We start from the raw sequence: 23,102 nt of genomic DNA, 5'->3' as shown, positions 1-23,102 counted from the left end.
TCTCTCTCCTTCAGTAGAAATAAAGCTCCTCTCCAATAAACCCAGGCATGGCTTCAATTAATATCCATCTAATTTATTTTAGTGTTTTCTAACGTCAAAACTGGCAGGCAGGGGCAGGTATTTTAAACACAAGATGCCTCCCTATTGCTATCTCGAAACCATCGGTGTCTCATGGCAGTGATGCTTTGCCTTCTCGTACCGTCCTGCCTTGTTCTGCCACCCCCAGACGTGCTTGAAAATGTTTTTAAATAGCAAAACTCCCCCATTAGCTGAAAGTATGTAGCCCATAAAACATGATCCATTTGTGGTGAATTACACTGGAAACATAAATTGACACACGCAGAGCTATGATTGCTCATGCCATTTTCCATCTTTAATATTTTACAAGAAGTTTGAGGAGTCGAGCTCATGAAAGACAGAGTGGAAATAACCTGATCTCCTGGAAACTCCCTGTAGGAAGCAGCTGTGGCAGCAAACTTTGGCTGTCCAGCAAGCCAGGTTGGGCTTTGAAAGTCCCTGGAGTGTAGAGGGGAGAAAAAAATGAAGCAGAGCAGAGGTTGGGGCACCGACAGCTGTTGGAAAGAGTTTCCTCTAACACCGTTTCAGCTGTGGACTTGTTTTTGATGTTTTTTGAGGCAGCTACAGGAAGATGAAGAATAACCCCACACACAAGAGTGTCCAGTTTGGGGAAAAAAGGGAAAACTTATTAGATTATGGAGTTTCTCTGGTTGGAGAGAGCGCTGGTCTGGAGATGAGAGTGAAGCAACTGCAGAGCAGGTCCTGCTTGCCCAGCATGGAGTGTCAGAAGGAGCTGTGCCGCAGGGATGTGTCTCCAGGGCTGGACAGAGGGATCTGGAGGAAGCAGGACGGCATGTGTTCAACCTTCTCTTTTAACAGGAGTAGTTAATAACTGCTAAACACAGGTTTTTTTTAAGAAAAAAGGGATGTTCTGTTGGTTGGAGCCCACATGTCGTCTCTGCAAAACACTTGTCTCAACTGCCGTGATCCGTCGGGAGCATCTGCTGCTTCCTCTGCAGCGAGGCAATTCCGTGCAAAAAGGCAACCACTGTGGCAGGCCTTCCTGGCCCTACACGGGTCCCAGCCCTGAAACATCTGCAAATATTTATGGAGATAACACTGTCCAGAGGGGCTGCGTTCCTGACGGAGCAGGGCAGCCGTGCCAAGGGGGCTGCGGCAGTCGCAGCTCCGACCGAGCGTTTTGGATGCTGCTGCTGGGAAAAAGCAAGAAAAGAAGGAAAAGTAAAAAAGCTGCTTTCATCTCCTACCTGCCTGCCAAAACATTTGCACAAGCTGGGGATCACCTTATCCAGAAGTGTCCTCTGGGAACGGTACCACATGGGATAATGCAAGGGCAAGGATGCTGCGGCGCCGAGCCTGGAGCATCCCGGGAGCAGCCTTGGTGTTGGGGCAGGACCACGCTCCAGAGGATGCACTCAGCAGCACAAACAGCGGATGCTCTCTGGATCCAGCTGCCACAGGGGATTTTTCTCTGCTGGAAATGCTGCCATGTCCCATAGATGTTTTTTCTCCAATAATCAAACACTGTTTGCTCTGCAGCTGGAAATGCAGAGCCAGAGCATCACCTTCAGGCCCAGCCAGGGTGCTTTCAGGTGGCCGTGTCTCCCACGTGTTTGATACCTGTTCACCCCACATCCTCACCTGCTGTGGGATACAAGGGGAAGGACATCAGTACCTGGACAACAATGACCCCCTCCTGCAGCACAAGGCAGGCATCCTGGGGGACACTGACTCTTGCAGTGATGGGGCTTGAGGTTTGGCCTCTGCCAGCCCTGGTTTTTACCTTCCAATTGGTTTCATCACTCATTCACCTCTTCTAATCTTCCCTACCCCAAATCCTGTGGCTGAGACGTGTAGGAAGGGCTTTGGTGGTAGCCAGACCTCACTGGGGGAGAGTGGGAGCTATCTGCTGCTCCTGCTGCACTTTGCATTCACAGACAGACTTAGCAACTCAGAAGCAGAAATAAGTCAACTTCAATGCCTGGAGAGGACTTCTGCTAAAGGAGGTTGATGCTGCAGTTGGACCTCAGAGGTTTGTCTTCTCCACTCTGGTGGGACATGGATGGAGAAGGCAGGGGGAGGGTTGTCCTGAGGTGCTGTGACCTGGTCCAGATGAGGTTGGCCAGGCAGTAAGGGCAGGGCCTAGTTCCTTTTGGCTCCTGGAGAATAAATGGTGGTGTAAGTGGTGGGGTTTCAGCGGCTGGAGCAGAGAGGCTGGCAGGAGGCTGTTGGTTTTAAATCCGCTTGGCTCCATCTCACCGCCGAACCATTCAAATTAAAAAAAAAATTAAAAAAAAGAAAAAAAGGGGAAGAAGAAAAAACCCACCCTCTTACTTTATTTACATTGCACTCAAGTTTCTGCCGTACAAAAGATTTGCAGGTGCAAATATGTCCTGCCTTCATTAACTTCCCCTCCCTTTTTAATTTATGTGATTTCAATTTTCCTTCCCTGTACTGTTAATTAGGGGACCCTCTAATCAGTACCATTATCACAGTGGTATTCATGTTTAGGAAAGCTGCTAAACAAATGCTTGCAAAATTGCTAAATGGCTAATTAATGTCTGTTAATTAAGAAAATTGCTCATGGTAACAAACCATGCCATTGCTGGCAGCAGCTAGAAGGCGAACACTTGTTGAAATTAGTAACGAGGCAGGTAGAGAACATCTGCTCCGGCGCCGGTCCTGGAGCCTGCCGTCGCTTCCCATCACCTACTGACAGAGCTCCTGTGCTTTCTCTACCAATTACACCTCCTTTGACTCAAGAAATACTATTTTTTTTTTTTCTTTCCTCACGTTAACACGCACCGGTATGTTTCTTGCACCGAGCTCGCGGTTTTTCCAAGCAAATTTTCATTTTGTGCTTTTAAGGGAAATTAAAAAAAAAAAAAAAAAAAAGGAAAACCAAAGTGGGCGTTCAAGCCCAAAATGTCAGCGACTGCTGCATTGCAGCCTTAAACCTGCACCAACTAATCTCTCCTTTTTTCCCCTAGACATCCTTTCTTTGCTCGCAAGCCATTTTACTCGCGTCCTTAGGGAATCCACCTCGAGGAAGGATGTTGCATCCCTTCAGTGTGGCGGTGCAGCCCCGGTTGTGCCGGCCAAACGCTGCCCAAGCGTGAGCTGGGACGTGCTCCTCGTCCTCCGCGCTCACTCCAGCACCTCCAGTGAACCACGGTCAAAACACAAACCCAGAGGTGTTTCCAACCTTTGGGATGAGAGAGGAAAAAAAAGGATTTTTTTTTAAATTTTTCTTTTTTTTTTTTTTTTTTTTTCCAGTTTGGGGGTGTTTTTTGTATTTCCCCCCAACCTCTCTGGTCCTCTCCTGCATATTTTTTTTTTCCCTCGTTGCACGCCCCTGCAAAGTGTTTCCCTGTGTGTTTATCATTGCAGACTTGGTTGAACCACTGGACCGTTTACCCTCAATGTGGCCACTGTATTTTGACAGATATCCTGATTTTGAGAATATATTTTTTTTTGCATCTATCATAACTCATTGTTCGGCTGCAAATGAATAGAAACTCAATTTTAGAAAAAATAAAAAAAGGAAAAAATAATTTAAAACTGGGAGAACTGACTCCCCGACTAAACAGGTCCACCCGTGAATCCTTTTTTTAGCTCTTTCTGCGCTTTCATGTGCTAATCTATAACCTCCTTCTACTGTCTGACCTCACAGGGACCGCCTGGGTCACAGCCCTCGCCACACGCACAGCCTCCACCCCACAATCCTAGCAGCATGATGGGACCCCACAGTCAGGTAAAGACACTAGTGATGGGTAGGGCTGTGAACTGGGACGTGCGCTCGATTTACTTCTTTTTTCCCCCCTCTGTAAGCATGCTGGGCAGCGGGTACCCGCTCCCCGGGGAGCATCCCCCCGGGCACCCCAGCTCTGAAGCAAAATGTTGGTTTTTTTCCCTTTTTTTTTCCTTTTTTTTTTTTTCTTTCTCTTTTTCTTTTTTTTTTCTTTTTTTTTTTTTTTTTGTTTTTTGTTTTTTGGATATGCAGTTGTCAATGAACTGAGAAGTCAATCGTGGGTATCAGACTGTTTTACCTGCCCAAGGTAGCCTGAGAAATTTAACTTGATGTGGGTTTTTAAGCTTCTGTTAGTAGCAGCAGTTGTAAAAAGAAGTAACCTTAAGCCTTTCTTCTTTTTTTTTTTTTTCAGTACTTAGCACTGGGGTTTTTTGTGTGTGCGTGTCTGTATGTGCTTATTTGCCACTTTTTTTTAATATATCTCTATATATTTAAACTTGAACATTATCTAACACTCAGGGTTTCCCACCCATGCACTAATTTTAACAGCCTCACCTAGTATTGCCAATGTCAAACACGCTCTCAAACAATAAACCTACAGAGAAAATGTCTAAAAAACGGACTCCAGACACCTTTCTCTTTTTTTTTTTTTCCCTTTTGAAACATAACTTTTTTAAAAAGGATGTCTCCAGAAAAAAAAAAACCAAACCACAGAAATACCAAAAGCAGTGTGTACAGGCTAACCAGCGTGCGTGGGGAGCGTGCTGCCTCCCCACAGCTCAGCCCTGACCCCCTTTTGTGTCCCCACAGCCGTTCATGTCGCCGCGCTACGCCGGAGGTCCCCGGCCCCCCATCAGGATGGGCAACCAGGTACTGCACTCCCAGGATTCTACATTTCCTAGGGATAGCTGTTATTTGGGAAGGGGGACGAGGGCCAGGTGTCCTGCAGATGCTCCTTGGGTTTGGGTGGCAAGCATTGCCTCCTTTGGTCACCCTCCTTTTTCCTAGTGCTGGAGCATCAGGTGTCACTTAACGATGGTAGTTTAATTTTATTTTGAGGTTTGGGCCTATCCAGGGTGGGAACAGCAGCAGGGAATGTGCTGCTTTCTGCCCGTGGTGTTCCCAGCAGGGCTGTGCCGTGCCGCGTGCTCGCTGTCCGCCTGGATTTTCCCTGCAATCGCAGAAAATTAAAGTGATGAAGATAATCCTGCTGCTGGGTTGACCGAGCGTTTAGATCAGCGGCAGGGTCAAGCGAGGCAGGTCACTGCTGAATTTTTTGGGTTGGGTTTATCCTCTTATCCCAGCTTATACAAGGGCAGTTTGTTTCTGGCCTTATGGACTGAGGCTTCCACCCCATGCCCTGCCTGGACGCATGCGTGGCCTTTGGTTAAGGAATTTGTCTCCTTCCCAATGATGCTGTGCAGATCCATAGGGTAATGACCAAGCCAGAGGTTATTTGTCACTAAAGGGAAATTAAAGGAAACCTGTAATTCCTTTTAGCAGCAGAGGTGTCTCTGCAAAAATTACCTCGGGAGCTTGTTTTTTGGCTATCAGTGTTATTTTCCTGTAGGTCTAATTAGCAGAAAGAGCAGGATAGTCAGGAAATAGGGTGTACCAGCTTGCTCTGGGTTTGTGCTGCCTGAATTTGAGGCTTGAATCTTTGGAACTTGCTAACTGATAGTCAGACAGCTGAGATGTAGCTGAGAAAAACCCAGAAGGGGCTAATGGGGGACCCCTGTGCCAGGGTGGCTGGAAGAGCTTTCCACCCAGGGCACTGATGGCTGTTCTAACAAGGTATTAATTCACTGCACCTCCTCATGGGTCAGTTTTAACAGGACCCCATCCTGCAGCGATTCTGGGCTCATCTTGAGCTCTGCTGGAGGTGAGCACAGCGAACTGAGCAGGCAGGAGAGGCAGGGGAGACTGGTTTGGGGAGGCTGTTCCCACAGCAGGATCAAGCATCCAGGAGTGGGTAAAGTTAATTAGAATGATTTCATTTTATTCCCCCAAACACCACATATAAAGCACATGTTTGTACCTAGGCAGAGCTCAGCAAGGTTATGGTCACATCCTGAGGGATAAGAGGAATAAACAGGCAGGCAGGAAGGTCAGGCAGCAGAAGTGTAAATATCCCCCTCTGCAACCCCCCTGGTTTATCTTCCTCCTGCTGCCAGCTTCCAGCCTGCAAAAAACTTGGGACTGGGCTGATTCTGCCTCAGCACAGCCATGTGCACCCAGGGCCTGTGCTGTGCTCCAGCACTGGGATCCTCTGTGCTGGCATCCAAGTAAAAAGCAGTGCCGTCGCAAAACTGTTTACAGTTTGCTTCCCTCAGGCAGACAGTATCTGCATTTTTCTTCCTCTTTATCTGTTTGGAGTAGCCTTTGAAGCTTAAATAGCAGCATTGCCCGAGTGGAATGGGAGTTTGGGGAGGGGGAGCATTCACCTTCCCCTCAGCCTGCGTGGGGGTGGGTCCCAGCCCTGCTCTGCTACACGTGGAGCATCTCCCCACCACAGCCAGTGAATCACTGCCTGGTTTGGCCCTGGTGCTGTGTGTTACCAGGGTGCCATGCTGCTCCTCACCTTTCCCTGCTGGATTTGACACCTCTGCCCTGCTCAGCCTGGGTTTTTCCCTGCTTCCCTAAGGTACAAGAGCACGCAGCCTGGCGGGAGGAGAAAACGCTGGCGCCTTGTTTAAGGTTTAGAGGGGGTTTGCAGAAGGATGAGGGAGGCAAACACCTGGAGGCTGTAGCAGTGGGATGTGGGATGCAGAAGGACACAGTGGGATGTAGGATGCAGCAGGATGCAGCGGGATGCAGGATTTATTTTTTTAATCTTGCTCCCTTGCTTTCACAGCCCCCGGGTGCCGTTCCCGGTACACAGCCATTGCTGCCCAATTCGATGGATCCCACGCGACAGCAAGGTAAACCCAGCAGAGGAGGGTCGAGCACTGATGTTCCTAATCAGCTATTAATTTGGGACCCAGAGTGGCTGCGGTGCCACGTAACACCCCTGCTTTCCTCCCAACAGGGCACCCTAACATGGGCGGCCCCATGCAAAGGATGAATCCTCCACGAGGGATGGGCCCCATGGGTCCCGGTCCGCAGGTAAGCCCAGTGCCAAAGCGCATCCTACAAACTGTGGGAACAACCTCCTGGGGCTCAGAGGGCTGGGAGTTCCCCCCCCCCAACACACCCTGTCCCCCCATTAGTGTTAATGCATTTTACATTAGGCTTGCATCTGGAAATCCCTCCTTTTAACAGGAGTGAGGTCTTCAGAGCTCATTAAGGGTATTGCAGCCTCCCTCCTGCCCTTCTGTCGGAGGGGATGGCACTTAGCTCCGCACCGGAGCAGCCTTTGAGTGCATTACACTGCCTGCCTGGGAAACAGTTACAACCCTAACAGCAGGAAAGGGAAAGGAGGCTTGCATTTGAAATTAATAAATAAAAAGAAATGGCAAAGATCCCTTGAGCAAGGGAATAAGGCTTTCCCCTGCGAGGTTCCCCTCCACCTGCCCCTCCTGCTGCCTGCTTGAGCTCTCTATTTCAGGAAAGGGGAGTAAACTCTTGAAATTAAGCAGATCTGGGTTAATACATGCTGTCGTTCCGTTGATTCACTTTATGGAGTGGCTTGTTGTTGACTCACTCCTGTTTGTTCCTTCTATGAGACTTCAAAACCAGATTACCATATTTTGGTTGGAGGTTTATCCTCTCTGCATCGTCGCCTACGTGGAGTTTGTAGCGCGAGGATCAGAGTCTGTCAGGAGACGAGCGGGTGCGCTGGAGTTTTGTTTTGTTTTTCCCCTGGAGACTGTTGAGATAAGTGGATGTTGTGTAAAGAGAGAGTTGTATCATCTCTTTAGCACCAACCTGAGCATGCTGCTTGGGGGTGCTCGGCCATCTCCATCCATCCTAGGGTAGGGGACAAAAAACCTGCGTGAGCATCGTTTCGCAGGCAAGCCGTCTCATAGCGCTGCTGCTGTGCTTAAAATCCTCCTTTCCTGGAGGATTGCACCCAAAATAAAAAAAGAAAAAATGCATTTTGCTAGCGTGGCCTGCGCCAAGGCGAGTGGCGGCGGCTTGCCCGGGGGAGGCTGCTTCCCACTGCCAGAGCTCGCCGTGAAACTTGGAAGCGGCGAGCGCGCGCTGAGCGCCGCGTGGGATGGCGGCGGCTCTGGGAGCCGGCAGGAGTTGTGAAATGTTCAGAGCTTTATTTTTGACTCCACCGTTCCCTGTGTGTGTACATTGGGGAGAGGTTTTTTAAGAGGCAGCCTTTCCCTGGAGAAGCGCTGGGCTTCCCAATCTGGCACCCGCAGGCGCTGCCTCCCCGCAGCCATCCAGGAATCGGCGCCTGCGCAGGCAGCCACCAAAAATACCGACCCAGACCCAGCAGCCCCTCACACCTTGTGTGCCCAGGGCTTGCTTCCTTTAAGTTTTGCATTGGGACCTTCCTAAATACTGCTCAAACAATTCCAGAGGGCTGCAGAACATCCAGCCAGGACATCCCGGCGTCCTGACAGCAGCTCCTTATTACACAGCAGTGATGAATCATCCCTTTCAGCTGATTGCCGCTGCCTTTTTCCCTTTAAGAGTCCCATTTGTAGCTCTGCAGAAGCCAGGACAGGGTTTGCCAGCACCAATATGAAGAGGGTTTGTAGCTCTGTGGGTTTTGGCGGTGCCTTGCCCAGGTCGCTCAGCACAGCTGCGTTCCCTCCCCACCCTCCCTGAGCATCTTTCAGCTGGCTTCGTTTTCCAGCCTTTCAGCTCCAATTAAAAATGCTGAGCCCTTTTTTTTTTTTTTTTTAAAACAAGGGGCTTGATGCTGCTATTCAGTGTAAATGGCTGAATTTTCAATCAATTAAGGACTCGCTGGTAATTTGTTTGGGGAAAACCCTTTTCTGCCTTTTCAAAACAAACTTTGGTGATGCCCTCAGCAGGGCACCACGCACTGGTGCATCCGTAAATCCAGGTAAAAATTGACAGCACTAAAGCATTGAACTTAAAATCCAGCTTGGAGCACTCCAGGGGGCTGAGGTGTAGGAAGTGGCCAGCCATCCCTCCTCCTGCTGTAGCAGTTTTTTCTTTAAATGGCAGAAATACAGTCCAAAAAGATGCATTACAGAGAGGGAGGTGGGAGGGGAAGAGCGGCAGCGCGACCTAAATCCGGCTGCACGTCGCCTGGAGGGCACAGGGAGCAAAGCACAGACCAAATGGAGCGCGGCATTCGGGGGATTCCTCTTCCTCCGCTGCCTTGGGCTTGGCTTTGTACTAGAGCTGGTTTTAGGAGAGGAGGCATGCAGATCTGAGGCTCCTGGTCCCAGCTGGAGGCTAAGCCAGGGAGGAATAAGGCAGGAGAGGAGGCCCAGGGGGCTGCCTGTCCTCGCCCACTCCCCGCAGCTGCAGACCCGCTCCAGGGGATGGAGCAGAGAGCTGGGGAGCAACAGAAAAACAAGCCTGGCTTGGTTTTCCCTACTCCAGCAGCCATCCAGGGAGCAAGGAGTGCTCCATCTTGGGGGGAGCTCATGCAGACTTTCCTCATCCTTACACTGCAGCAGGAACCTTCCAAGTGGTGCCTTTTCTCCTCCTGCCCGTTTTCTCCTGCACAAAGGGAAAAATCCAAAAGGCTGTTGCTGGGGACTGTGAACAGAATTGTCTCCCAGAGCTGGGAGGGGGATGTTTTCCCTCCACAAAGAGCGGGGAGGGGGAACTTTGGGGCTCTGCCTGGATCCCATCCGTATTCAGCTGCCTGGTTTTTTGTGAACACAATTGCCTCTTAGGCTTATCATCATTAATTTCTTTTTTAAAGCTCATTTTTGCACACAGACACGCTTGGTTTTTTGTTTGTTTATTGGCCTTTTTTCCCCTTTCTCTTGTCTCTCTGGTGTCCCTTCCTGTTACGGTAGACTGACCCTTGGTTATCGTTGCAGAACTACGGCAGCGGCATGAGACCTCCACCCAACTCCCTAGGTCCTGGCATGCCTGGAATTAACATGTAAGGCAATCCCTGTGCTGGGAGGTTGGACCACTGGCTCGGGGCTGTCTGGAGGAAAGCACAACATTTATTTTTTCCCCTGTTTAATTCTGTCCCCAGGGGGCCGGGCGCCGGTAGACCGTGGCCGAACCCCAGCAGTGCTAACTCAGTGAGTGTCTTGGGGCAAGAGCTGGGTTGGTTGGGAAGTGTCCTGCAAACGGGATCATTCCCCGTTAGCTGAGTCCTGCTAATGAGAGTGGGGTTCCCCAGCCTCTTGCTTAGGCTGCTGGGACTCCCATCGTGGCCAGGCTGAGGGGGCACTGGGGGTCTTGGCTGTGCCCTGCTGGGATCCAGCCTGTGGGACCCCCCCATGGCTGAATCTGTCTCTCTTGTCCCTACAGATCCCATATTCTTCTTCATCGCCTGGTACATACGTGGTGAGTCCTCCTGCCCCAGCTGTCTGTCCTTTTGTCAGGAGTTCACGTGGTTTGGGGGGGAATCAGTGCCATGGGAGGTGACTGGGCCTGGGTTTGGCGGGGTGGGATTTGGGGGAGGTGTTTGAAAACATGGAAAGGTGGGCAATGCTCATGTTTGCACATCTGACGCCGGCTTTGTCTCCGCAGGGTCCGCCCGGTGGCGGTGGCCCTCCAGGGACACCCATCATGCCCAGCCCTGCAGGTATGAGCCCCCTGAGACCCCCCCTCTCTCCAGGGCCAGCCCTCCCAGGCTCCTTCCCCTTCCCATGCCAGGAAACTCACATCCCTGGGGTTGTACTGCTGAGCACAGGTGATCCCTGCCCTATTGGTAATGACCAATTTTTGTGGCTTTTGGCTTTCTGGGAAGTGAGTGGCATGGGCTGCTTGGCTTTGGGATGGCATTTGGGGATGTTCCTACATCCCCCTATGGATCTGGATGCTGTGGGGCTTAGGAAGGTGAGGAATTACCTCCCCACCCTTCCCAGCCAGGAGTTGAATTATTTTTCACAGTTGAATTTCTGTGATTAAAAACTTTGTGGATCTTCATTAAATACAAATTAGCCAGAAAATGGTGGTAGTTAGAGGGAATTTTGGGTGATAAAATACAAAAGAATGAGTTCAAGTGGCATGAGTTTGTTTTAATTAAGAAATGAATTAATCACCCGACTTACTGGGCTTCACTGTTCCACAGATTCAACAAATTCAAGTGACAACATCTACACAATGATTAATCCAGTACCGCCCGCAGGCAGTCGATCGAATGTAAGTCTGCTTTCTAATAATTTACATATCAGATACCATAACAAATCATAATTAACTTCATCAGTTGAGAGTAAAGTAGTTTAATTGATTTCAGCCATTTGTTACAAAACAGAAATAAAACAAACCATCAAAAAGCGATTAACTCTTGGGCGACTTTGTTAATTTTTTATGCTTATTAAGAGAGCGGCGGTCCTGCTGCTCCAGCCGAGGTGCTGGGTTTTGTGGGATATGGGCAACCTTAAATCCTGTGGAATGCTGGTTGGAAGGAGCCCTCTGTGCTGCCATGGCTCTGGGTTTGCCATCCAGCCGATTTTATAGCTGAACCCACAGGACCATGGGCCCTGCAGCCTTGGGGGGTGATACAGCCCCAAGTCATGCCAGGGAATGTTTGGATTGGATATTAGGAAAATTTTTTTCATGGAAAGGGTTGCTGAGCATTGGAATGTGCTACCCAGGGCAGTGGTGGAGTCACCATCCCTGGAAGTGTCCAAGAAATGTGTGGATCTGGCATTTCAGGATATGGTTTAGTGGTGGTGCTGAGTTGACTGTTAGACTTGGTGATCTCAAGGGACGTTTGCAGCCTTAACAGTCAGTCATTCTGTGATATGCCCCTCCTTGCCCTGCTCCAGAGGGATGGCTGGGGCAGGGACAGTCCTCAGGAGCCACCGTGGCAGCTGCTTGGGGTTGTTTCGTGGCTGATTTTGGTTTTGTTGCCTTTTTCTTCCACAGTTCCCGATGGGCCCTGGCTCTGACGGCCCCATGGGCGGCATGGGCGGGATGGAGCCCCATCACATGAACGGATCGTTAGGTGAGCCAGGTGATCCTTCATGCCCTGGGGACACTGGCAGAGCATCCCAGTGCCTGCTCCCATCCCAGGATCAGCCCCCAGTTTGCACCAGTGCTCAAAGCAGAGCCTTTGGGTGGAAATCAGTGAGGGTGTGAGGGGCACAGGGCCATGGCTGCAGGCCCAGTAAGGCTCTTCTCCTTTCTCTCCCCTGTGCAGGGTCAGGAGACATAGATGGACTTCCAAAAGTAAGTGGGGTTGCAGGGTGGGTGTGTGGGCTCTCCCCTTTCCTCAGCACTGGGGTGCTGCTGTGACCCTGATGGATGGGGACACAGGGAATGTGACTGGGGTGGGCAGGGCTGTGTCCTACCCCCGTGGCGTTTCAGGGGGGTGGCGTGGGCACCTGCTCACCACCTCCCCTCCTGTCTCCCACAGAATTCTCCAAACAACATAAGTGGCATTAGCAATCCCCCGGGCACTCCAAGAGACGACGGGGAGCTGGGAGGCAACTTTCTCCATTCCTTCCAAAATGACAATGTGAGTGAGTGCCTGCCTGGGGACAGGGAGACAGTCCTGAGGTGTCCTGGCACAGGGATGGGTGGGCTTGGACCTGGATTATGCCGTGTCTGAGCTGCTCCAGGACAGAAAAATGGGCAGGAGGGAATAGGCCAGTGGGTGGAAGTCTGGGGTCTGTGCTGGGACAGGGCTGTACCTGGTGTAGGGGGGAGGATCTGCAGGGTGGAGAGGAGCACCAGTGCAGCCTGGCCGATTCGAGGCTCCGTGGGTGGCTGCAGACATCCCTCCTCTTCTCCCTCTATTAGCAGCATATACACATGTGCATGTTAATTATTTGTTTTAAATTGCATCTCGCCCCATACTGTTCTGCTGATTTTCTTCCCGGAAAAGCAAGTTACAGCACAGATTAGGCCCTGATAAATTGGAGTCTCCAGCATATCCTCTCTTCCTGGTTTATTAGATCCAATTAGGTTGCTGTGTAGTTGTCATCAGCCTCCTTTTGCATCCCCCTCTTCGATGTCCGGGGGTCTGACCCACCTGGTTTCTCACCGTGGCTCTGTCTCTCTTGCAGTATTCCCCCAGCATGACGATGAGTGTGTGATTTCCCTCCCCCTCCTCCTCTCCAGGATCAAGAGAGTCAGCTGCCGTTCGGAGGATCTCAACGAATTATGCAAGAAGAAGAAGAAGAAGCTAGGTGTATGGGCAGGGACACATGTGGCGGGGGCCAAAACCCCAGGTTTAGTTTCATGCAATAAAAAGGCTGAACTTTTTATTCCATAAAACATGAAGGACAAAACTTAAAATATTTCAAGACATGACAAGACCCTTCTTTGTGCAGAAGGGTTTATATATGTACATGACACTTCTTTTTGGAAACAAACGGAAGCCTCTAGCACCCAACTCCGATCTCTTTGCTTTGTTCTTTTAAATAAAGACAGAAACCGAACCTGTTGTATGTTTGTGCCGTGCGACACCAGGAAGCTAGTCTAGATATGAAATCATGTTGTCTCTGTTGTAGTCATTTTTTTAAATAAACTGGACAGTTTACAATGGTGGTTTTCGTTCAGAAGGCCTGTTTTTCTTTTTTTGTTGTTTTTCTTTTGTTTTTCTTTTTTTGTTTTTTTTTTTTTTGTTTGTTTTGTTGTTTTGTTTTGTTTTGGGGGGTTTTTTTTGTTCGTTTGCAGCACAACGCTTCCTCCTCCAGTTAACAAGATCTGCTTTGGGGAAGAGACTCCACCACCTCGTTATAAACTTGTTAACGCAGGTGACCCCTTCTAGGATCACATCCTCGAATGAATCGTGATCTTGCTCTCTGTGACTGTGGCATGCACTGTGTTAGTCTTTCCCCCCCCTCTGAGTACAAGAAGAAATCTCTTGTCCCTCCCTTCCCCAGAGTCCTTCAGCTGGTTCACTACAAAAATCGATTTTTTTAATAATTTTTTTTTTTTTTAATCCACCGGGAAAAAGGGGTTAATCTGACCTGGGACTTTGAAACTGTGATCTCCAGCTAACTTTGGGAATTTCTGGGGGTTTTATTTGCTTTGGTGGTATTTGGGGGGGTGGGGGGGATTCTTTTCTTTAGAGATGTGCTCTTGTCAGGATTTCACTTATCTATGATTTGGAACTGGATGGAGATATTTTTTAAAGAATTCTTGTTGTTAAAATGTAACCTTGCTATTCTGTAGGCTCGCTCTGTAATAAGAAAATAAAAATTAATGGCAAGCATCGAAGGCCCTTCCTTCTGGTGGGAGAGGAAGGGACGAGCCAAGGCGGCGGGTTGGGATCTCTGTACATGACACTATCCTGTAGTTTGGTCTTTGTTTTTCTCCAGCTCCCATTTCTGCTCCATGTATATCATATTCTGTAAAATATTCTCTCCCTTGGATTTGACCTTTGTGCGGATTATTGAAAGCATTGTATCTTGTTTCAGTGTTTTTTCTTACCTTGTAGTCTGGTTCGAAAATTACCGAGAGGGGAAAAAAAAAATAATTATTATACATTGTAGTTTGTGTACGATATTTGTTGATAATGTTTTATTAAAGGGATGTCTTTTTTCCGCACCCCTTCATTGAAATGTTTTTGGGGGACATTTGGCTTGTTTTTATTATTCTGACTGCAAGACATGAGATGACAAAACATTTTTTTTTTAGTGTGTAATACCAATAATTTTTTTTTTTAATGTTTGCCTTCTTTTTCCTAGGCCATTTTCATTGTACTTTACCTGTAGAAAGTCGGGAGGGGTGGGTGGGATGGGGGGTCTGAGGGTGTCAGTCTCATAGTTACAGCCAGGTTAATATTTTCCAAGTAACTGAATGCAGATTTGTTGCATTGCATACCCAGGGGCTCCCCAAGGGGTCAACTTTTTACCTTTTCCACTTTTTCATCTTGTTCAGGTTTTGGGGGGTTTTTTCCTTTTTTTTTTTTTTTTTTTAATTTTTTGTTCTGACGTGAGGAAATGAAAGGACCAGTTTTAATGTATTTTAAAATGAATAGCTAAATTATTGTCTTCATTGGTATGGGATGGTTTTTTGAATGAAATGGTTCCCCCCCGTCTCCCCCTTCCCCTGCTGTAATAAATATCAACATAAACATTTGATTTCGGTGCTCTGCAGTTTGTTCCTGGTGTTTGCTGCCAGACCCAGGGTGGGAGTTGGGTATTTTTTTCCAACCTTTTATCGAGGACCAAACCCCAGATTTGGGGTATGGGAGCAGAGGTGATGCAGAGCTGAGAAGGTGGTGTTTGGGGGGGGCTGGCTGAGGCTGGAAATTCAAAATCTCAAAGGGGTTTGGGGGCAGTTCAGGACCTGGGTGAAGGTTAACAATGCCTGCTTGTTTCTTGGAATTTTTTTTTTTTTTAAGCATTTTGAAAATTTTGCCTAGAAAATGGTCAGTGTTGTCTGCATCAGGCTGAGGATGTGCTGGCTGGACCCTTGCCCTCCCCACACTCAGCCCACCAGGCTGCAGGCAGAGAGGGGTGTTTTAGGGGCTAAAAAGGGGGTTTTTTTCTCTTGTACACTGTTCCCCAGGCTTTGCTCATTAGAGGCTGGAGGAGTTGGGATGCCAGCGTGGCAATGGAGGCTGGTCTCCCCTGCAGCAGCTCCCTGGGACAGGAGCTGGGTCCTGCTACCTCCCGTTGCCGGACTGCTGCACTGCTGGGAGGTAAGAAGGAGAGGGGAAGACACGAGTGTTGTTTTCAAATATATAAATATTGGGCTTGCAGTGGGGTCTGTGACCCCCTCCTTGGGCAAGAGCTGCGGTGCTGGGTGGGTGTGTGCACCACTGCAGGAACAAACTCAGCTCCAGGAGCTACTGGGGATGGAGAAATGCAGGCAACCCAACCTGCTTCCCCAATGGGCAGCATCAGAGGCTGCTGCAGCATTTGGGGAAAGACTGGGGATTTTTAGGCCTTTGGTGGTTGCAAGTGCCAGATGCCTGAAACGCTCCCGGCAGCTGCTGTGTGAGACTTGTTCTCTCCCTTTGACTAGTTGGGGCAGGACGTGGCTGGCTGTGAGCCCTCTCCCTCCTTGTGGGGAGTTTCAGGTGTGGGCTGTGGGCTCGGGGGGCTGTGGGCCGTCCTGGAGCTCTGCTGCTCCTGGGGAATGCTCCCACCTGGCACTGGCACCCGCGGCCACAACACTGCTGGAATTGCAGCAGCGAGCGCCGTGTGGTTGCGGGTGCTCGAGGAGCAGAAGGGCAAGGGGGCAATGCACTGGATGGCTGCTGGGTTTGGGAACCACCATCGTGCCTGCAGAGCCCCTCAGCAGAGGAGCAGGGTGTGTTTGCACCCTTTGCTGCCTGGGCAGGTTTGCTTCCAGGGTAATGCCACTGATGTCCATGTGCAGGGCCCACAGCCGTGCCCCAGTGTGGATTTTGGTCCAGGCAATCACGTCCCCCTGTACTTTGCAGAAAGTAGAGTGTGAGCATTGTCCATCACTTGGAATCATGACCCCTGAGGGGTTGAGGCCAATGAGGAAATCCTGCCCTCACAAATCCCTGGGGCCATCCCTGCCTACCCAGGCCTTGCTCAGCTGCCCAGAGCTTGCACTGCTGCCTGTTGTGCTTTTTATTGCAGGGCATAGAAAAGTCCTTCCTGTTGGTTCTTAAGGGTTACAGGCTGGTATTATTAACTATCTCCATGGAACTGCCAAGTTCCCTCCTCGAAACATCTCCTGAGCCCAGCCTCAGGGATAATTGTCTCCCCCATTAGTTTTCATTAAATTAAATGCAGGAGGAGGATCTGAACAACCAGGGGCTTTGGGCTGAGCACAGTGTGTACTTGCTGGCATGATGTGTGCAGTCTGTGCTGGATTTTGCAATGGGAGTGGTTCAGGGGGAGGGAGCATGGAGTGGTGGAGAGCTCTCCTGTGGGCAGGCAGGCTTCTCTGGGTCCTGGAGAGCTCTCCTGTGGGCAGAGCTCTCTGCCAGGCTCCTCTGCCTCCTTATCTCAGGCTCCTGCCATCCCATTCTTACATGTTCTGCTTCCCCGGCTGCCATTCATGAAAAGTTAATGCCTGGCCCTGGTCCGTGCTGAGGTAACGCCATTCGTCTGCTGACGAGCCTTTATAACTTATTGATGCCAACCCAGATGTGCTTCTGTGACCCATTGCTGGGCTCCCCATCCCACCTCCCTCAGCTGGGCTGATTCCAGCAAGCCACATTGGAGGAACTGGGAGAGCTGAGCCATGCAGAGTGCTTGGGAAACACAGCAGGACACCATGGACAGCTGGTAGGGGCTGCCTGGTTCCTGGACCACGACAGGCCAAGCTGAGCATCTGTGCCAGGTGCCAAGCTGGGAGCTCCACTCTCCCCCACCTTGAGCTCCCCTCCAGACCCTCAGAGGAGCATTCCCTGCAGGAGGATCAGATGCTCCTTCCAGCGACACGCGAGTACCACTTGCCCCCAGCCTCAGGTGAGAGTGGCTGTGCCCAAGCAAAGCAGGGACATGGTCTCACATGCTTGTTGTGTGAGATCCCCTCACCTCCAGTGGCTTCCTGATGCCTCACACAACCCCTGAAGCCTTGTTTTCCTGCTGACCATCCCCTGTCTCGCTGCTTCCACTGTTTTTCAAAACTCCCTTTGCTCTGCCTTCGTCCATCCCTCCCTGTGCTTGTGCTTTGTCTCAGCTCAGCTTGGACACAGCAGGATTCCAGCTTCCCTCGTTCTCTCCTCTTCAGCTGCGTGCCCTGACAGAGATGTCTTTGTTGAGAGGTAAAAGCAGCTGAAGGGACTCTACCTCTTCCAGACAGACCATCCCCACAAGTTCCCACATCTACTAGAAGCGCATGAGGTGTTCCACCCCTACACAACCCCTCCCCACCACAGCCGCTCTTCCACTAGGCTTCCTCAGGGAAATTCTCTCCTCAGGAATGCTAATGGGCAGCTGGCTGCCCTACAGGGCTTCCTCCCTAGGACGGGTAATGACCCGAAGCTGGAAGAGCAAAAGGATGTCAAGTAGGGTCTGTGTGACACAGCAGGGAGCCAACAGTCCGAGAAAGAAACACCCACTGCGTGTGACAGGCTCCACAGAGCACAGCTCTGTTAAAATGTATTCCCAAACACCTGGGTGCAAATCACAGACCTGAGCAGATTTACTCCGATGAGCTGAATTCGGCATCCCTGGAGCAAGCAGGATTAACATGATGCAGAGCAATGCAACACTTAGGAGGTTATTTCTCTTTCAAGCACTCCTCCTAACTATGGAGGGATTTGTTGATTTAGCTTGCAGCCACTGCATCCCAATTTACAGGGTGCAATTGTTGATCTCAAATGGGACTGGTGCATGTTCCTGAAACCTGCAGAGTGGAGCTGCCTCGTGGACTGGGGCTGGAACACACAACTGGGGTGTTCATCCAGGCAGCCAGAGATCACAAAGCACAGACCAGCCTCTGACACAAGACGCTGAAGTGAGATGAATTTCTTGGAAATGTGCTCTTCCACACCTTAAAATAGCACAGGCTGTCCTCTCCCTTCCCATGTGCTGGAGGGTATCAGAACTGCAAAACATTCTACATTTGGCTGCAGCTAATTTAGCTTTCATACAAAACCCACACTAATCCCCCCATGTTAAAAAGAATACGCTTCCTGCTCAGTTAACTCTGTGTGGCAGGAAGAAATTCTTCCTTTGTATTTTTAGCAGCAAATACCAGCTACAGGCACCAAAGTTTCCCGCTACATTCTACACCACTTTCCCCAAATGCACAGGTCTCTTCATCCAGGATTGGGGGATAAAAGGACTGTGGTTCTACAGATCCAACAAAGCAATCCCTCCGATTAAGTGCTTTGGGAACTAAGCACAGGGCAGCACGACGCATCCCACAGCAGCCAGGAGTAAAACAAAGTCAAAGCCAGGCAGAATGAAAAAGGCTTGTGGCTCAGGCTTTCCCCTTGAAGCTTTTTAAGTCTCTTCTGCATTCAGAGGGACTCAAAGCAACCTCGGGAATAGGTTTGAGTCTGGCTCTGTGCAGATGCACACTGAGAGCAGAGCCTGCGCAGAGGAATAATGACTGGCTTATGTTCTTCCCAGGCAATGGAGGAAGAGTGCAGGAGGATGCATCTGATGACTTCTCTTAACCCAAATCCAGAGGTGAGCCCCTAAAATGAAAGAGTTTCTTCATGCACTATTTAGTTTTAAAAAAATTTTTACTTTCAGTAACAATATAATTTATTTTTTAAAGTAAATTAATCCACCTTTCTTTAATTATACGACAGTTCTGGCAAAGGGAAGCAGCAGGTACAGTTGGTGAAGTATTTTCATTTGAGCTGAATTTCACACAGTTCCATGCAGATACAGTGCCAGAAACTTCTTGAATGTGTCTGGCTGAAAGCCAGAAATTCCAGCGGGCTTCTGCAGAGAAAAAGACACGGATGCTCAGTTTGCAGTGAAGTGATTAATGTAGACAAACAACGGCTTTAAACATGCTTGAATAAGACTTTCAGGCATGGCAGCTTCCAAATCGTGCTCTCCCTCCCCAGAAGGGTTTGTGTGGGGGTACTTCCACTGGTGCCAGTCTCAGAGGGCAGCACCCCTTTGCCCATCAGTGAGATGCCCTCCCAGTACAACCAGTACTGGCAGCCCTGTGCTCTATTTACTCCCCAGCAAGGCTGATGGTCGCATGTGAGCGCTCCCTTCATCAGAGCTGGTTTTAAACAAGCACATTATGAGATGGTGGATTATAGCTGGGGATATCTGTATGCAGGAGTTCACGTTAAGCTTGGCATGTGGCACATCAGCACTACAAATACTCAGGAACTGGTCCCCTCAGAAACACCTGCTTAGGTAAAAATGAGGCAAATGCCCACTTCAGGTCCCTCCAGCTGGTTTAAAACCTGCTGCAGCTCTGTGCCAGCTCCCAGATCCCCAGCTGAGGTGAAAGGGCAGCATTTCTATGACCATTTCCCAAGTTTTCCTTACCGTAACAACTCTCTTCTTGACTTCTGGGACACACTGGGCTTTCTCATACAGGTTCTGATCAGAGTCAATCCAGACTAGATTTTTCACACCATCACTAGAGACAAGGTCTGTTGTATTTAACTGGAACACCATGAACTGGAAGAGCTGGCCATCTGTGCCAATGCTTTGCACCACTACTGGCTGCTCCAAAACCCTGGGATCATTCTAGGAAAAGAAGGGGCATGTGGGGGAGAATGTTTTAAAAGCTAGTTACAACAGAAATTGTGTAAGTATTTGCTGATTCTGCATCTTTGGGTTGGTTTAAAGCCAGGATTTAAATAAATATATTGTTACCTTGCCCAGAAAATTACCCTAGTCAAACAAGTTTTGAATGTAGATTTTGTATTTTAATTAAAATGCCTCCTTCAGCCAGCAATGAAGTGTCAATTTACATACTGAGCTGTGGGATGGGTTAGAGTTTTACAGCTGAACTCACCCCCTGGTTCCTGCCCATGCCACCCCAGTGCGTGTTACATCACAAACACGCTCGTTGCTGAGCGGTGGATTTCTGGATTTCTGAAGGTTGGGTTTTGACCTCTGGACAGGGAAGCTTGGATGTGACAACTACTGCGAGGGGCTTTCAGGCCCCTGTCCACTGGCTGGAGCACTAGAGGAAGAAGAGAGGCCCAGCACAGCCGCCCATACGTACCCCGTGGAGCGCCTTGGCCTTGGCCAGCGCGTTGCCAAAAGCAAACATCAGCATTTTAGCACGGAGCTGTTCTGGTCTGAACCTGTCGGTGCGAACGTTGGCCGACTCCAGGAAGAACAGGGTGTGAGGATGAGAGTAAGGATAACCATCTGCAAAACCTAAAGGGCATGTAATCATGTCAGAAACCGCTCAGGAAGACACTACGCAGCCAAGGTTTTCTCCCATTATCTTCAGGAACTGCTCAAGTAGTTTGCTGGGGTTTAAGTTCTTCTCCTCAGTCCTGCTTAGGCAACAGTGTACTCATCACAGGTCTGGAGCACTTCCACTGCAAATCTGTGCCCATTCCTCTGTCCCTTCATTCCCACACACTCCCTACTCTCAGCTGCCCCCCAGAAGGACAAGGACTCCAGGTTAACCTGTACTCAGACAGATAATTATCATCAACACTGACCTGTATCATTGAGCTCTTTGTACACATTCACCTCCTGAAGATCGATTGTAGGTGCAATGGGATAGAAGGTCTCCAGAACATGTTCTGTGGTGGCCAGTATCTCCTCCTTGGAGGCTACTGGTGGTATTGGGGTCGTAGAGTTCATGAGTATTCCACTCAGGCCACGGACCTGAAGGAGGATGGATTCTGGGGAGGGAAATTAGGCTACAGTCAAACACTGGTGAAATAACATTAGGGAAAGATGTACATACATTTGCTTCTGCAAGTCTGTTCTGCAAGGCTCACTCTCTCCCCCTCACCTCCAAACCATTTTAAATAGTAGCTCAGCTGTAGGTTCTTCTTCTAAAATGCCAGTGTTAATTGCTAGGGTTCTTAACTAAACATCCTTAGAAAAACAACAGCAGTGATTTAGGACACATGAAAATAAACAATCAGGCCTGAGACAATGGTTCCCTTCTCCCACCATCTTGTCAATATTGATTAACACCTAATAATCTCCTCAGAGACAGCATCCTGCCATCATCCAAGGCTGCCCATGCCAACAGTACTATCAAAACCAGAATCACCTGGCTCCAGAAATTGTTTCATTTTCTCCAAGCCCTCAGCCTTAAAGCCAGGAGCTTTGCTACCCCTCTTATCTTACAGAGCTAAATTCTTCCACCACAGCAGCAACTGACCTCTTTCCCACGTAGCTGCTATCCTGCAGTTTCTAGCCAACATCCTTTTACTCAGAGAAGGATACTTCCCAGACATTAACCGGCATATATGCATCAGGTTTTCAAACAGCACTGGGCTGTAAAATGAGAAAAGAAACAGTTACATAAAAATGAGATCATAATAGCAGGCAGATGCTTCTGGGGCACAAATGCTGTAAAATTACTGTATGTAAAACATATGATGGCATAACACTCCCAAACAGAGATTGCAGATCGGTATCACACACACCAGTCCTGTTTTAAGTTGGCAGAGGTAATGCTTACAATTATTTTAAAAACTGATATTCTGCATCAGCTAGAAGTAAATCTTGAGTTGAAACAGAGACATTAGCCTAAAAGAAGCTTTAATCTAGTGTAGTGTTTATGCCAGTACTACTGTCAATATTCAGAACTGGGTTTTATTTGTTGCTTTGGTTGTTGGGTTTTTTGTCTGACAATCTGACGCAAAGGGTCTTGCACAGCAGACCCTCTTTCAACAACAGACCTATGTATGAATTTTCTTTGTAGCGTTTAAAACCTCCCCTACAGCTGAGGACTCACCAATAGTGTTCCCTCCTGGGAGCAACTTCTGCCGTGTCCCAGAGCCGCGCGTGGGACACCGCGTGTTTCGCCCTCTCCTCGAGCTCCTGGAGCCCGTGTACCGGGTTATCCACAATGCCCTGCACGGCTGGGGGCAAACCTTCCACCAGCTTCGTCTTGGTGAGCCACTGCGCCTGCCGCACTCCTGGAAACAAAACCCAACGCGATCTATCACAGGTGACAGAGTGATCCTCAAGGCTCCTTTCCAACCCAACCATTCTATATGTTACGCCTGGCAGCTCATGGGGCTGGGCAGGCTCTTCACAGCCCGTGTTTTACACTCTGTGCGAGGAGAACCCTTGGCAGGCGGAGAAGGCCAAGTGTCTGGGAAGGGGCAGCGCTGCGGACAGCGCGGGGTGTGTGGTACCTTCCAGCATGCGGACACCCTGATGGCAGATGTAGCACCCGCGCTCCTTGTACAGCGGCATCTCCTCGTAGCGCGGCCCCGGCGAGTGCCAGGGGTCACGCCAGCCGCGGTCCCAGGGCGGGAAGCGCGGCCGGGCCAGGCCGGGCATGTAATGCAGCCGTCCCGCGTACGTGATGGTGTCCAGCTCCACCTGCTCCCGCACCGGCCGCCGCTCCGCCATCTCCGCCAGCACCTCCGGCGGCGGCCCGCGCACGGTCCAGGGCGTGCGCGGCAGCGGCGCGCGGTGGCGGGGCCGCCCCGCGCGGGTGACGAAGCCACGGGTGAGGCCCCGCGCCGCCGCCGCCGCAGCCGCAGCCGCCCGCCTCAGCGCCATCGGCCTCAGCGCCATCGGCCCCACCGCCATCCTCCTCCTCCTCCTCCTCCCGCCGCCGCCTCAGCACCCGCCCGGCGCCATCTTGGCGAGAGCTCTTCCCCCACCGCCACCCCCGGTGACTGACGGCGGCGGCGGCCAATGGCGGGCAGGCGCGCCCCGCGGTAAGGGAGGGTCGGCAAATTGCCGGGCGGGTGAGGGCAGGTGCTGGGCTGATGAATGGG

The 23,102-nt window shown here is 50.1% G+C and overlaps 2 protein-coding genes across 4 annotated transcripts in view; one reads left to right on the top strand and one right to left on the bottom strand.

Annotated features, from left to right (window-relative positions):
- SSBP3 (single stranded DNA binding protein 3) overlaps nucleotides 1–13,348 on the top strand; it is a 54,388-nt gene extending 41,040 nt beyond the window's left edge. Inside the window, exons 6-18 of one of the 3 annotated variants that reach the window (XM_069023473.1) lie at nucleotides 3,713–3,793; nucleotides 4,601–4,660; nucleotides 6,645–6,711; nucleotides 6,819–6,895; nucleotides 9,715–9,779; nucleotides 9,879–9,927; nucleotides 10,160–10,195; nucleotides 10,382–10,436; nucleotides 10,926–10,996; nucleotides 11,726–11,804; nucleotides 12,000–12,028; nucleotides 12,216–12,317; nucleotides 12,923–13,348. In XM_069023473.1, coding sequence (XP_068879574.1) covers nucleotides 3,713–3,793; nucleotides 4,601–4,660; nucleotides 6,645–6,711; nucleotides 6,819–6,895; nucleotides 9,715–9,779; nucleotides 9,879–9,927; nucleotides 10,160–10,195; nucleotides 10,382–10,436; nucleotides 10,926–10,996; nucleotides 11,726–11,804; nucleotides 12,000–12,028; nucleotides 12,216–12,317; nucleotides 12,923–13,051 — 900 coding nt within the window. In that variant the 3' untranslated portion in view covers nucleotides 13,052–13,348. Of the gene's footprint in view, nucleotides 1–3,712; nucleotides 3,794–4,600; nucleotides 4,661–6,644; nucleotides 6,712–6,818; nucleotides 6,896–9,714; nucleotides 9,780–9,878; nucleotides 9,928–10,159; nucleotides 10,196–10,381; nucleotides 10,437–10,925; nucleotides 10,997–11,725; nucleotides 11,805–11,999; nucleotides 12,029–12,215; nucleotides 12,318–12,867 lie in introns of all 3 variants that reach the window. The other 2 variants (XM_069023471.1, XM_069023472.1) reach the window with 2 other exon arrangements.
- A 5,568-nt stretch (nucleotides 13,349–18,916) lies between these two features.
- MRPL37 (mitochondrial ribosomal protein L37) lies at nucleotides 18,917–22,896 on the bottom strand. Its single transcript, XM_069022335.1, has 7 exons — nucleotides 22,509–22,896; nucleotides 22,103–22,286; nucleotides 21,524–21,639; nucleotides 20,847–21,032; nucleotides 20,396–20,553; nucleotides 19,708–19,911; nucleotides 18,917–19,140 (listed from the first exon to the last, which is right to left on the bottom strand). Exons 1-7 carry the CDS (start codon nucleotides 22,894–22,896, stop codon nucleotides 19,063–19,065), a joined length of 1,314 nt encoding a protein of 437 aa, XP_068878436.1. The 3' UTR covers nucleotides 18,917–19,062.
- Nucleotides 22,897–23,102: the final 206 nt, after the last annotated feature.

Source organism: Aphelocoma coerulescens, chromosome 8, assembly GCF_041296385.1.
Source record: "Aphelocoma coerulescens isolate FSJ_1873_10779 chromosome 8, UR_Acoe_1.0, whole genome shotgun sequence".
NCBI lineage: Eukaryota > Metazoa > Chordata > Aves > Passeriformes > Corvidae > Aphelocoma > Aphelocoma coerulescens.
This window is presented reverse-complemented; position numbering and strand designations above follow the sequence as displayed.

Excerpts from the sequence above, each read along its gene's own strand:
- MRPL37 (XM_069022335.1), bottom strand. The coding sequence starts at position 22,896 with ATGGCGCTGAGGCCGATGGCGCTGAGGCGGGCGGCTGCGGCTGCGGCG. Across the intron at positions 21,640-22,102 it reads CCCAGGAGGGAACACTATTG|CCCAGTGCTGTTTGAAAACC; the intron begins GTGAGTCCTCAG and ends CTCATTTTACAG. Across the intron at positions 20,554-20,846 it reads CAAAGAGCTCAATGATACAG|GTTTTGCAGATGGTTATCCT; the intron begins GTCAGTGTTGAT and ends CATGCCCTTTAG.